The sequence below is a fragment of the Cherax quadricarinatus genome, chromosome 94, assembly GCF_038502225.1.
Source record: "Cherax quadricarinatus isolate ZL_2023a chromosome 94, ASM3850222v1, whole genome shotgun sequence".
NCBI lineage: Eukaryota > Metazoa > Arthropoda > Malacostraca > Decapoda > Parastacidae > Cherax > Cherax quadricarinatus.
In genome coordinates, this window is record NC_091385.1 from 313,754 (window position 1) to 328,052 (window position 14,299).

At 41.1% G+C, this 14,299-nt stretch overlaps 1 protein-coding gene and 1 long non-coding RNA gene across 4 annotated transcripts in view; one reads left to right on the top strand and one right to left on the bottom strand.

Annotated features, from left to right (window-relative positions):
* The window catches only part of LOC138855426 (uncharacterized), a 341,731-nt gene that overhangs the window by 275,204 nt on the left and 52,228 nt on the right, over positions 1-14,299 (bottom strand). The gene's annotated exons all lie outside the window — the stretch shown is intronic.
* The window catches only part of LOC128700899 (serine-rich adhesin for platelets), a 348,673-nt gene that overhangs the window by 270,648 nt on the left and 63,726 nt on the right, over positions 1-14,299 (top strand). For 2 of the 3 annotated variants that reach the window (XR_011394661.1, XM_070104712.1), the window contains exons 2-5: positions 8,139-8,876; positions 9,390-9,700; positions 10,781-11,054; positions 11,263-11,448. Coding sequence is in view for 2 of the 3 variants with exons in the window: in XM_070104712.1 (XP_069960813.1) it covers positions 8,139-8,876; positions 9,390-9,700; positions 10,781-11,054; positions 11,263-11,448 (1,509 nt within the window). In the remaining variant the exon portion in view is untranslated. The remainder of the gene's footprint in view (positions 1-8,138; positions 8,877-9,389; positions 9,701-10,780; positions 11,055-11,262; positions 11,449-14,299) is intronic. The other variant, XM_070104713.1, reaches the window with a different exon arrangement.

Sequence of the window (14,299 nt, forward strand, 5' to 3'; positions counted from 1 at the left end):
TCCCCTCAAAGAAGGTTTCTTGATGTTGTTGAGGGGCTCTTGATCTAGGGAATTGGATCTGTGCTCCAGTTCCCTGAATTAAGATTGAATACCTTTATCGTAAGGGTTCTTAAATGGAGATATCGTAGGATAAGGTAGACACACTTGTAGGATGGTAGGTGTATTGTCAGACTGAGATGAGAGATGGGGCCCAGTGCCTAGCCTGTCTACGCCTGGATGGTCTGCCGCCGAGTGAGGACGGGACAGAGGGATCACTGCCCATGTGTATCCCATGACGTCACACAAAGCCAAAGGCCTACGAGGGATCTCGTGTCTAAAGCACAGGGATGATACTAATATGCTATGCTATATAATACTGGGAATACAGGGATCAGCAACTATGCTGACAGCTCGGTCATGTTACGTATGTCGTCCCGACATACACTACTATACTATAGGCTGAACAGGCAGGCGGATCTGGGCTGATCGCGGCAGACGATCCAGGCGTAGACAGGCAAGGCAGCTGGGGCTCCATCCCTCATCTCAGTCTGACAATACATTTACCATCCTACAAGTGTGTCTACTTTCAACCTACGATATCTCCATTTAAGAACCCTTACGATAAAAGGGTTCTTAAATGGAGATATCGTAGGTTGAAAGTAGACACACTTGTAGGATGGTAAATGTATTGTCAGACTGAGATGAGGGATGGAGCCCCAGCTGCCTTGCCTGTCTACGCCTGGATGGTCTGCCGCCGAGTGAGGACGGGACAGAGGGATCACTGCCCATGTGTATCCCATGACGTCACACAAAGCCAAAGGCCTACGAGGGATCTCGTGTCTAAAGCACAGGGATGATACTAATATGCTATGCTATATAATACTGGGAATACAGGGATCAGCAACTATGCTGACACCTTCCACATCCCCCCCCACAGGCGCTACATTAATCCTACGAGTTTAGTGCTCCCCCTTGATTATAATAATAATATATTACTTTCTAAACAACATTTAAAGTCTTATTCCTCACCTGGTATATATTGAAGCATATATGGCGACATATAACACATATATGGCGACATATAACACATATATGGCGACATATAACACATATGGCGACATATAACACATATATGGCGACATATAACACATATATGGCGACATATAACACATATATGGCGACATATAACACATATATGGCGACATATAACACATATATGGCGACATATAACACATATATGGCGACATATAACACATATATGGCGACATATAACACATATATGGCGACTTATAACACATTAATGCTACTCTCCGAACTTTGTTTCGTTACACCAGTTATCTGAAATAATGAAAGACCAAACGTAGTATAAATTGAAAGATTAAATATAATATAATCTACAATTAACATTGTGGTTTTATATCTCAATAAATATTTGAGTTACATTGTGGATGATTGTGGCAGGTTCAGTGATGTTTATAATACCTTTGTTCTTATGTGATCTTAGAGGAGGAATATAACTTAGTGAGACATTGTGGATGATTGTGGCAGGTTCAGTGATGTTTATAATACCTTTGTTCTTATGTGATCTTAGAGGAGGAATATAACTTAGTGAGACATTGTGGATGATTGTGGCAGGTTCAGTGATGTTTATAATACCTTTGTTCTTATGTGATCTTAGAGGAGAAATATAACTTAGTGAGACATTGTGGATGATTGTGGCAGGTTCAGTGATGTTTATAATACCTTTGTTCTTATGTGATCTTAGAGGAGGAATATAACACAGTGAGACATTGTGGATGATTGTGGCAGGTTCAGTGATGTTTATAATACCTTTGTTCTTATGTGATCTTAGAGGAGGAATATAACACAGTGAGACATTGTGGATGATTGTGGCAAGTTCAGTGATGTTTATAATACCTTTGTTCTTATGTGATCTTAGAGGAGGAATATAACTTAGTGAGACATTGTGGATGATTGTGGCAGGTTCAGTGATGTTTATAATACCTTTGTTCTTATGTGATCTTAGAGGAGGAATATAACTTAGTGAGACATTGTGGATGATTGTGGCAAGTTCAGTGATGTTTATAATACCTTTGTTCTTATGTGATCTTAGAGGAGGAATATAACTTAGTGAGACATTGTGGATGATTGTGGCAAGTTCAGTGATGTTTATAATACCTTTGTTCTTATGTGATCTTAGAGGAGGAATATAACTTAGTGAGACATTGTGGATGATTGTGGCAAGTTCAGTGATGTTTATAATACCTTTGATCTTATGTGATCTTAGAGGAGAAATATAACTTAGTGAGACATTGTGGATGATTGTGGCAAGTTCAGTGATGTTTATAATACCTTTGATCTTATGTGATCTTAGAGGAGAAATATAACTTAGTGAGACATTGTGGATGATTGTGGCAAGTTCAGTGATGTTTATAATACCTTTGATCTTATGTGATCTTAGAGGAGAAATATAACTTAGTGAGACATTGTGGATGATTGTGGCAAGTTCAGTGATGTTTATAATACCTTTGTTCTTATGTGATCTTAGAGGAGAAATATAACTTAGTGAGACATTGTGGATGATTGTGGCAAGTTCAGTGATGTTTATAATACCTTTGATCTTATGTGATCTTAGAGGAGAAATATAACTTAGTGAGACATTGTGGATGATTGTGGCAAGTTCAGTGATGTTTATAATACCTTTGATCTTATGTGATCTTAGAGGAGAAATATAACTTAGTGAGACATTGTGGATGATTGTGGCAAGTTCAGTGATGTTTATAATACCTTTGATCTTATGTGATCTTAGAGGAGAAATATAACTTAGTGAGACATTGTGGATGATTGTGGCAAGTTCAGTGATGTTTATAATACCTTTGATCTTATGTGATCTTAGAGGAGAAATATAACTTAGTGAGACATTGTGGATGATTGTGGCAAGTTCAGTGATGTTTATAATACCTTTGTTCTTATGTGATCTTAGAGGAGAAATATAACACAGTGAGACATTGTGGATGATTGTGGCAAGTTCAGTGATGTTTATAATACCTTTGTTCTTATGTGATCTTAGAGGAGGAATATAACTTAGTGAGACATTGTGGATGATTGTGGCAAGTTCAGTGATGTTTATAATACCTTTGTTCTTATGTGATCTTAGAGGAGAAATATAACACAGTGAGACATTGTGGATGATTGTGGCAAGTTCAGTGATGTTTATAATACCTTTGTTCTTATGTGATCTTAGAGGAGAAATATAACTTAGTGAGACATTGTGGATGATTGTGGCAGGTTCAGTGATGTTTATAATACCTTTGTTCTTATGTGATCTTAGAGGAGGAATATAACTTAGTGAGACATTGTGGATGATTGTGGCAAGTTCAGTGATGTTTATAATACCTTTGTTCTTATGTGATCTTAGAGGAGAAATATAACACAGTGACACATTGTGGATGATTGTGGCAGGTTCAGTGATGTTTATAATACCTTTGTTCTTATGTGATCTTAGAGGAGGAATATAACACAGTGAGACATTGTGGATGATTGTGGCAGGTTCAGTGATGTTTATAATACCTTTGTTCTTATGTGATCTTAGAGGAGAAATATAACTTAGTGACACATTGTGGATGATTGTGGCAAGTTCAGTGATGTTTATAATACCTTTGTTCTTATGTGATCTTAGAGGAGAAATATAACACAGTGAGACATTGTGGATGATTGTGGCAGGTTCAGTGATGTTTATAATACCTTTGTTCTTATGTGATCTTAGAGGAGAAATATAACTTAGTGAGACATTGTGGATGATTGTGGCAGGTTCAGTGATGTTTATAATACCTTTGTTCTTATGTGATCTTAGAGGAGGAATATAACTTAGTGAGACATTGTGGATGATTGTGGCAAGTTCAGTGATGTTTATAATACCTTTGTTCTTATGTGATCTTAGAGGAGAAATATAACACAGTGACACATTGTGGATGATTGTGGCAGGTTCAGTGATGTTTATAATACCTTTGTTCTTATGTGATCTTAGAGGAGAAATATAACACAGTGAGACATTGTGGATGATTGTGGCAGGTTCAGTGATGTTTATAATACCTTTGTTCTTATGTGATCTTAGAGGAGAAATATAACTTAGTGACACATTGTGGATGATTGTGGCAAGTTCAGTGATGTTTATAATACCTTTGTTCTTATGTGATCTTAGAGGAGAAATATAACTTAGTGAGACATTGTGGATGATTGTGGCAGGTTCAGTGATGTTTATAATACCTTTGTTCTTATGTGATCTTACAGGAGGAATATAACTTAGTGAGACATTGTGGATGATTGTGGCAGGTTCAGTGATGTTTATAATACCTTTGTTCTTATGTGATCTTAGAGGAGAAATATAACATAGTGAGACAGCAGCCATGGATGAGGAGAAATATAACATACGGTGAGACAGCAGCCATGGATGAGGAGAAATATAACATACGGTGAGACAGCAGCCATGGATGAGGAGAAATATAACATACGGTGAGACAGCAGCCATGGATGAGGAGAAATATAACATACGGTGAGACAGCAGCCATGGATGAGGAGAAATATAACATAGTGAGACAGCAGCCATGGATGAGAAATATAACATAGTGAGACAGCAGCCATGGATGAGGAGAAATATAACATAGTGAGACAGCAGCCATGGATGAGGAGAAATATAACATAGTGAGACAGCAGCCATGGATGAGAAATATAACATAGTGAGACAGCAGCCATGGATGAGAAATATAACATAGTGAGACAGCAGCCATAGATGAGAAATATAACATAGTGAGACAGCAGCCATGGATGAGAAATATAACATAGTGAGACAGCAGCCATGAATGAGAAATATAACATAGTGAGACAGTAGCCATGGATGAGGAGAAATATAACATATAGTGAGACAGCAGCCATGGATGAGGAGAAATACAACAATAGTGAGACAGCAGCCATGGATGAGGAGAAATATAACATATAGTGAGACAGTAGCCATGGATGAGGAGAAATATAACATATAGTGAGACAGTAGCCATGGATGAGGAGAAATATAACATATAGTGAGACAGCAGCCATGGATGAGGAGAAATACAACATACAGTGAGACAGTAGCCATGGATGAGGAGAAATATAACATATAGTGAGACAGCAGCCATGGATGAGGAGAAATATAACATATAGTGAGACAGTAGCCATGGATGAGGAGAAATATATAGTGAGACAGCAGCCATGGATGAGGAGAAATATAACATAGTGAGACAGCAGCCATGGATGAGGAGAAATATAACATAGTGAGACAGCAGCCTTGGATGGAGTTGAGATCAGTAATGGTGTGTCAGCTGTGTCCTCTGTTGATTTGTGAGAGTCTGAGATCAATGTCTGCCATGAGAGGAGGTACAAGTACCTCCTCGTCTTCTGGGACCAACTGTACCCAGGCCTAGTCCATCTGCTGCACAGCAGCAGATGGCAGGAGGTGCAAAGGCAGCAAGCACTACACGATCTTATTCCAGCCATAACCCAGCTCCTGGGCCCAGGCCCAGGAGCTGGGAGTCTCAAGAATGCCTCTTGTTGTGTGTGTTGCTGCTGCTGCTACAGCTACAGCTGCTACAGCTGCTGCTACTACTACAGCTGCTACAGCTACAGCTGCTACAGCTGCTGCTACTTCACTGGTCTGTTGCAGTCTACAGTTGTTCCCTGTGAATATACTCTTTTTATATCGTTTAGCCCCTCAAGGGAGGTTCCTTGACGTTGGTGAGGGGCTCTTGATCTAGGGAATTGGATCTGTGCTCCGGTTCCCTGAATTAACCCTGAATACCTTCCATCCCCCCCTGAGCTGTATAATCCTACGAGTTTAGCGCTACCCCCACAATTATAATAATTATATTGTTGGGTCACAGATAATTGGTTCTGTCCATTACTCTCGCCTCGGGACAAAATTAAATAATTCTGTGATGTAAAACTCTTGATCCCCCCCAAAAAAAACCCTGCTATTCCCCTTGGATCAAACCCGAATGCCTTCCATTTCCCAAGATGCTGTAGTATCCCTACGGGTTGAGCGCTCTCCCGTGAATACAACAGGTACTACCACTAATAATAATATAATCTTTTAAGTTAATTAAAAATTTTGATGCAAAAGTAAGGACCAATTTCCAAGTAATTAATGTGGAATCTATTGCCTATGTATACTGATATATAAATATCACCTGGCCCCACTCCACAAAGGGGGCAGTAAAGCAACAGCAAAGAACTACAGACCGATAGCACTAACATCCCATATCATAAAAATCTTTGAAAGGGTCCTAAGAAGCAAGATCACCACCCATCTAGAAACCCATCAGTTACACAACCCAGGGCAACATGGGTTTAGAACAGGTCGCTCCTGTCTGTCTCAACTATTGGATCACTACGACAAGGTCCTAAATGCACTAGAAGATAAAAAGAATGCAGATGTAATATATACAGACTTTGCAAAAGCCTTCAACAAGTGTGACCATGGCGTAATAGCGCACAAAATGCGTGCTAAAGGAATAACAGGAAAAGTTGGTAGATGGATCTATAATTTCCTCACTAACAGAACACAAAGAGTAGTCGTCAACAGAGTAAAGTCCGAGGCGGCTACGGTGAAAAGCTCTGTTCCACAAGGCACAGTACTCGCTCCCATCTTGTTTCTCATCCCCATATCTGACATAGACAAGGATGTCAGCCACAGCACCATGTCTTCCTTTGCAGATGACACCCGAATCTGCATGACAGTGTCTTCCATTGCAGACACTGCAAGGCTCCAGGCGGACATCAACCGAATCTTTCAGTGGGCTGCAGAAAACAATATGAAGTTCAACCATGAGAAATTTCAATTACTCAGATATGGTAAACACGAGGAAATTAAATCTTCATCAGAGTACAAAACAAATTCTGGCCACAAAATAGAGCGAAACACCAACGTCAAAGACCTGGGAGTGATCATGTCGGAGGATCTCACCTTCAAGGGCCATAACATTGTATCAATCGCAGCTGCTAGAAAAATGACAGGATGGATAATGAGAACCTTCAAAACTAGGGAGGCCAAGCCCATGATGACACTCTTCAGGTCACTTGTTCTATCTAGGCTGGAATATTGCTGCACACTAACAGCACCTTTCAAGGCAGGTGAAATTGCTGACCTAGAAAATGTACAGAGAACCTTCACGGCGCGCATAACGGAGATAAAACACCTCAATTACTGGGAGCGCTTGATGTTCCTAAACCTGTATTCCCTGGAACGCAGGCGGGAGAGATACATGATTATATACACCTGGAAAATCCTAGAGAGACTAGTACCGAACTTGCACACGAAAATCACTACGAAAGCAAAAGACTTGGCAGACGATGCAACATCCCCCCAATGAAAAGCAGGGGTGTCACTAGCACTTTAAGAGACCATACAATAAGTGTCAGGGGCCCGAGACTGTTCAACTGCCTCCCAGCATATATAAGGGGAATTACCAACAGACCCCTGGCAGTCTTCAAGCTGGCACTGGACAAGCACCTAAAGTCGGTTCCTGACCAGCCGGGCTGTGGCTCGTACGTTGGTTTGCGTGCAGCCAGCAGTAACAGCCTGGTTGATCAGGCTCTGATCCACCAGGAGGCCGCGGGGGCGTTGACCCCCGGAACTCTCTCCAGGTAAACTCCAGGTTACTAGAATAGTTATTATTCGCATACTTTAAGCTATAACTATTATTATTATAATCAAAACAAAGTGGTAAACTTACTAGGGCCATACAGCTTTAAGTTATAAACCATGTGTATTTAATCCATTTAGAGAGGATGGGAGTGTGGAAATATGTCAATGACTATTTTTTGGGTTATCCCAGGTGATCCACATATATGCTGCTATGTATGATAATCTACGTAAGTTCTCCACATATATGCTGCTATGTATAATCTACGTAAGTTCTCCACACATATGCTGCTATGTATGATAATCTACGTAAGTTCTCCACATGTATGCTGCTATGTATAATCTACGTAAGTTCTCCACATGTATGCTGCTATGTATAATCTACGTAAGTTCTCCACATATATGCTGCTATGTATGATAATCTATGTAACTGTATTTGTGTGTACCTGAATGAATTTACTTATAGGTGTTTGTCTCTCCCTGACAGGACTACTGGGCCGAGGTGTCGTCACTGAGGAGGGACCTTCTCTTCTGTCAATTAGGTTCCACTCAACTCCCTCTCAGGTTCGACCTGGACCTAGAGGCTGCCTCCACTTCGCCCTCGCCTCCACTGCCATTGCCTCCTGCACCTCTGCCACTGGTGGCCACCACTGCCTCCACCATCACCACCATTAAACACACACCCTCATCATCATCGCCTCCACCCACCACTTTTCGCACTAGCCCTTCTCCTCCTTCTCCAGTATCACGTAATCAACCACCAGCTTCTCCTCCTTCACCATCACCAATTTCCATCTCACGATTATCAGTCCAGTCTCCCCCATCAATATCTGCGGCACCTTCACAGAGATCGGCGAGTTCAGGAATACCAGCCATGTTGGGCGATGCCAAGCTCGATGTGAGGCCGCTGGAGGTGCCTTTATCAGTGGACCTCTCACCGCGAAGTACAAGACCTCCACGTAGCCTGAAACCAGAAGTTCTGGATGACCGGTCTTCCAGCTCAGACACTGAGCTGGATGACCAGTCTTCCAGTTCAGACACCGAGCTGGATGACCAGTCTTCCAGTTCAGACACCGAGCTGGATGACCAGTCTTCCAGTTCAGACACCGAGCTGGATGACCAGTCTTCCAGTTCAGACACTGAGCTGGATGACCAGTCTTCCAGTTCAGACACTGAGCTGGATGACCAGTCATCCACTTCAGACACTGACGGCCACGATGATAAGGTAATGTTAACACAGACTGTGAATGTAACAGTTTATGTACTTTTATATTCTCACAGTTAACTAGGTTAGTTTCTGTTAGTTTGTTTTAAAGTTAATGCGGCTGAACACTAGGTATTTACAGTGGATTCCCCAATATACAAGAATGGAGGAACAATGCAACAGGCCTACTGGCTCATATTATATAAAGTAAAAGGACACAAGTGCAACTAATGTGACATTTTATTGTGGCAACGTTTCGCTCTCCAGGAGCTTTGTCAAGCTCCTGGAGAGCGAAACGTTGCCACAGTAAAATGTCACATTAGTTGCACTTGTGTCCTTTTACTTTACATATTGTCTGTAATTCTACCAACATTATTACAATCTGGCTCATATTAGGCAGATCTAACTCACACGTACCCATACCCAGTCGTATACTTGCCCAGCCTAATTCTAATGTTAAATTAATAACATCAGGAGTACATGCTGATACATGAAACTATTGTTGTCAAGGAATATATTAGTACTGTTCACCAGCAGGAGTATGTGGCTCTCCTGGAGAGACAACTACGAGACCTGAGGGCGAGGACCAATGCTTGCAGGTCGTGTCTTCCTTCGCCACAGCGAAAGTTGGCCACCTGCGGCGGTGGCAAGGCTTGGAGAGACTTCCGCCGCAGAAGACGACTCATTCGTCGCAAGGAACGACAGCAGAGGAGGGAAAGACGTCGTGACAAGAAGAATAAACAGTTAAATACAGCCAATAACGTAACGACTTCAACAACGCCCAAGAGCACGCCAACTACGATATTCACTCAGGCACAGCCCGACTTGGCTGACCAGGCTTATAGGTGAGTGACCAGGCTTCTGCATCTATTGTATACATTAATACCGCTGTATTAGACATACTTGTAAGTAGCCCACCTTAATGACATAGTAATTGTAGCCATGCACTTGTATTATACATGTTTAACATAGCTTTGTGATGTATTCTATATATAAATACAGCTGTATCCTGAGTACTTGTAATTGTAACCCACATTCATGTATTACATGTACAAGTACATTCAATAAGTGCCACGTATTGCATGGTAAGTATACTTGATGTTCCAGACTATGTTTGTAAAACACACTCAGTAATTTGATATGCCTAAAAGTATCTAGTGTATTTTGAATTTCTAAATGTATTTCACACAGTACTCTCAGTTTGTTACACAAATGTAACTGACAGTGTTCACAATTCAAAACACACACACACACACACACATACACACACACACACACACACACATACACACACACACACACACACACACTAATACATTTTCAATATAATTTTTTTCCCTCTCTGTCCCAAAACCAAAAAATCCTTTACCTTCCGCTCCTTCCCACAATTCCTTGTATTACATTCTTCTTTACTATTATCTGTATTCTTTTTTTCTGCATTTGCATTAATTTCCTACATCTTTATCTCTTTGATTATCCTACCTCTATATTCCTTCCCAACCTTTATTTTATTTTGTATTGAGCTTCGTCAACTTTTATAATTGTTATCCTGTACCTCTGTTCTCTCATTATCTTCATTTCCTGCATCTCTTCACATCAATCATCGAATATCGCCCTGTTAAACCTTCACTTATCTATCGATATCACTACAATACTCGTTTACCATTCCTGCTTCCCTAATGTCCCTCCATTCCGTCTGATTCTTTCTTTCCTGTTTTGCACGCTTTCCTATCCATACTTCCTCTCTCTCCCTTCTTGACTCTCTCCTCCATTTCTCCAATTTCCATCTTCCACATCTTCCCTCTGTCTCCCCAATGTTTCGCACTTGCCCTCCCTCTCCCGTCTTGACTTCCCTCTGTCTCTCCTTACTGCCTTATTCTTGGTTTATGACTTCCCACCCTTCCCCGCGGTCCCTCCTGATACAGCGATCAGAAGATGGACAATCAACGTGCCCGTGAAACTCACCGCATGAGTACTGACTTCCGTCGTGGATTCAACCAGAAAATCTCACGAATGGACGAGGCGCTCATGCAGTTCACAGACACTCAGGCTTCTTTCTGTAAGGAGCTTCGTGACAACCTCGGTGGGAGGCTGGAGAAGAGGGGACAGGAGCTGGAGGCACTCTCAAACCAGATCGCCTCACTTGTCAGGACCTCAACAGCACAGATCACAGCTTTAGAGAAAGTCGCCTCAGATCAGGTGTGTAGTGGGCTAGGGAAACATTGATTTATATGACTCTTGATTTATATGACTCTTGATTTATATGACTCTAAAACCACTAAAAAAATTACTTCACCTTGATAATAATGAGGAAACCATAGAGCATAAAAGGACCCATCTTCCTCTTCCACAGAAAGCTCCAACTGTGGGTCATCAAACTTTACCTAACCTGACCTTTCTTCCACAGCTATATGCAGGACAAGTCAGTATAGAAAAAAGCTTAGCTGTTACCCAGGCCATTCGTGATTCCCAGTTACGAGCAATACAGAACTACCACAAGCAGACATTTTTACCAGCTGCTGCTGCTGTTGCTACAGTCCTGACTGACCAGGCCTCTGCTCTCACTTCCATGGGTGTTGAACTTATAACTAAGGTCAGGACATTAGCAACAACATGTTGTCATAGCATTTGTCTATTATGATCTGAAGAAGAATTTACAACAGGTAGGATTTTCAGTAAGGTATGAAATATGAGAGGTAGGATTATCAGTAAGGTATGAAGTATGAGAGGTAGGATTATCAGCAAGGTATGAAGTATGAGAGGTAGGATTTTCAGTAAGGTATGAAATATGAGGGGTAGGATTATCAGTAAGGTATGAAGTATGAGAGGTAGGATTATCAGTAAGGTCTGAAGTATGAGAGGTAGGATTATCAGTAACGTTTGAAGTATGAGAGGTAGGATTATCAGTAAGGTCTGAAGTATGAGAGGTAGGATTATCAGTAAGGTATGAAGTATGAGAGGTAGGATTATCAGTAAGATCTGAAGTATGAGAGGTAGGATTATCAGTAAGATCTGAAGTATGAGAGGTAGGATTATCAGTAAGGTATGAAGTATGAGAGGTAGGATTATCAGTAAGGTCTGAAGTATGAGAGGTAGGATTATCAGTAAGGTCTGAAGTATGAGAGGTAGGATTATCAGTAAGGTCTGAAGTATGAGAGGTAAGATTATCAGTAAGGCATGAAGAATGAGAGGTAGGATTATCAGTAAGGTCTGAAGTATGAGAGGTAAGATTATCAGTAAGGTCTGAAGTATGAGAGGTAGGATTATCAGTAAGGTCTGAAGTATGAGAGGTAGGATTATCAGTAAAGTCTGAAGTATGAGAGGTAGGATTATCAGTAAGGTCTGAAGTATGAGAGGTAGGATTATCAGTAAGGCATGAAGTATGAGAGGTAGGATTATCAGTAAGGCATGAAGTATGAGAGGTAGGATTATCAGTAAGGCATGAAGTATGAGAGGTAGGATTATCAGTAAGGTCTGAAGTATGAGAGGTAGGATTATCAGTAAGGTCTGAAGTATGAGAGGTAGGATTATCAGTAAGGTCTGAAGTATGAGAGGTAGGATTATCAGTAAGGTCTGAAGTATGAGAGGTAGGATTATCAGTAAGGTCTGAAGTATGAGAGGTAGGATTATCAGTAAGGTCTGAAGTATGAGAGGTAGGATTATCAGTAAGGTCTGAAGTATGAGAGGTAGGATTATCAGTAAGGTCTGAAGTATGAGAGGTAGGATTATCAGTAAGGTCTGAAGTATGAGAGGTAGGATTATCAGTAAGGTGTGAAGTATGAGAGGTAGGATTATCAGTAAAGTCTGAAGTATGAGAGGTAGGATTATCAGTAAGGTCTGAAGTATGAGAGGTAGGATTATCAGTAAGGTCTGAAGTATGAGAGGTAGGATTATCAGTAAGGTCTGAAGTATGAGAGGTAGGATTATCAGTAAGGTCTGAAGTATGAGAGGTAGGATTAACAATGTACTAAGTACTATGTATGTATAAGATTATAAGGTACTAATTATAAATTTAATAATGTTTGAAGTACAGTACTACTTGTACAAGAAGTTGAATTACCTTTATGGTGTGATATATGAATAAAACAATTCTGACGGTATATAGTACACTGAATTTAATCCATATTTTAGGCAATGTGGACCCCCGGTTTACGATATTATTTCATTCCAGAAGTATGTTCAGGTGCCATTACTGACCGAATTTGTTCCCATAAGGAATATTGCGAATTAGATTAGTCCATTTCAGACCCGCAAACATACACATACAAACGCACTTACATAAATACACTTACATAATTGGTTGGATTAGGAGCTGATCGTAAACCGGGGGTCCACTACAGTATTCATGACTGGTGGTAAACATGACATACAGCCTTAATAACCCTCGTGTAGTAGGTTTGACATTTAATTATCATATTGAAGAAGAACTAAGTCCATTGGAGATATACATTTGGGGACTGGAAGGTAATTAAGGACTCCGGTGGAAACAGGTGGAAACAAGTCGCTGACTCTTTTGGGTTATGTTTGGTAATTTACACCTCTTACCCTTTTTTTAGGCACGTTGCCATTTCCCGCCGAGGCAGGGTGACCCAAAAAGAAAGACCCAACCTAAAAAAGAAAGACCCCCACCCAAAAAGACCCCACCCAAAAAGAAAGATCCCCACCCAAAAAGAAAGATCCCCACCAAAAAAGAAAGACCCCACCCAAAAAGAAAGACCCCACCCAAAAAGAAAGATCCCCACCCAAAAAGAAAGACCCCCACCCAAAAAGAAAGATCCCCACCCAAAAAGAAAGACCCCACCTAAAAAGAAAGACCCCCCCCCAAAAAGAAAGACCCCCACCCAAAAAGAAAGACCCCCCACCCAAAAAAAAATACCCAACCTAAAAAAGAAAGACCCCCACCAAAAAAGAAAGACCCCACCCAAAAAGAAAGACCCAACCTAAAATAGAAAGACCCCCACCCAAAAAGAAAGACCCCACCCAGAAAGACCCTCATCCAAAAAGAAAGACCCTCACCCAAAAAGAAAGACCCCCACCCAAAAAGAAAGACCCCCACCCAAAAAGAAAGACCCCCACCCAAAAAGAAAGACCCCCACCCAAAAAGAAAGACCCCCACCCAAAAAGAAAGACCCCACCCAAAAAGAAAGACCCCACCCCAAAAGAAAGATCCCCCCCCAAAAAGAAAGACCCCCACCCAAAAAGAAAGATCCCCACCCAAAAAGAAAGACCCCACCCAAAAAGAAAGACCCCACCCAAAAAGAAAGATCCCCACCCAAAAAGAAAGACCCCCACCCAAAAAGAAAGACCCCCACCAAAAAGTAAGACCCTCACCCAAAAAGAAAGACCCCCACCAAAAAGTAAGACCCTCACCCAAAAAGAAAGACCCCCACCAAAAAGAAAGACCCCACCCAAAAAGAAAGACCCAACCTAAAAAAGAAAGATCC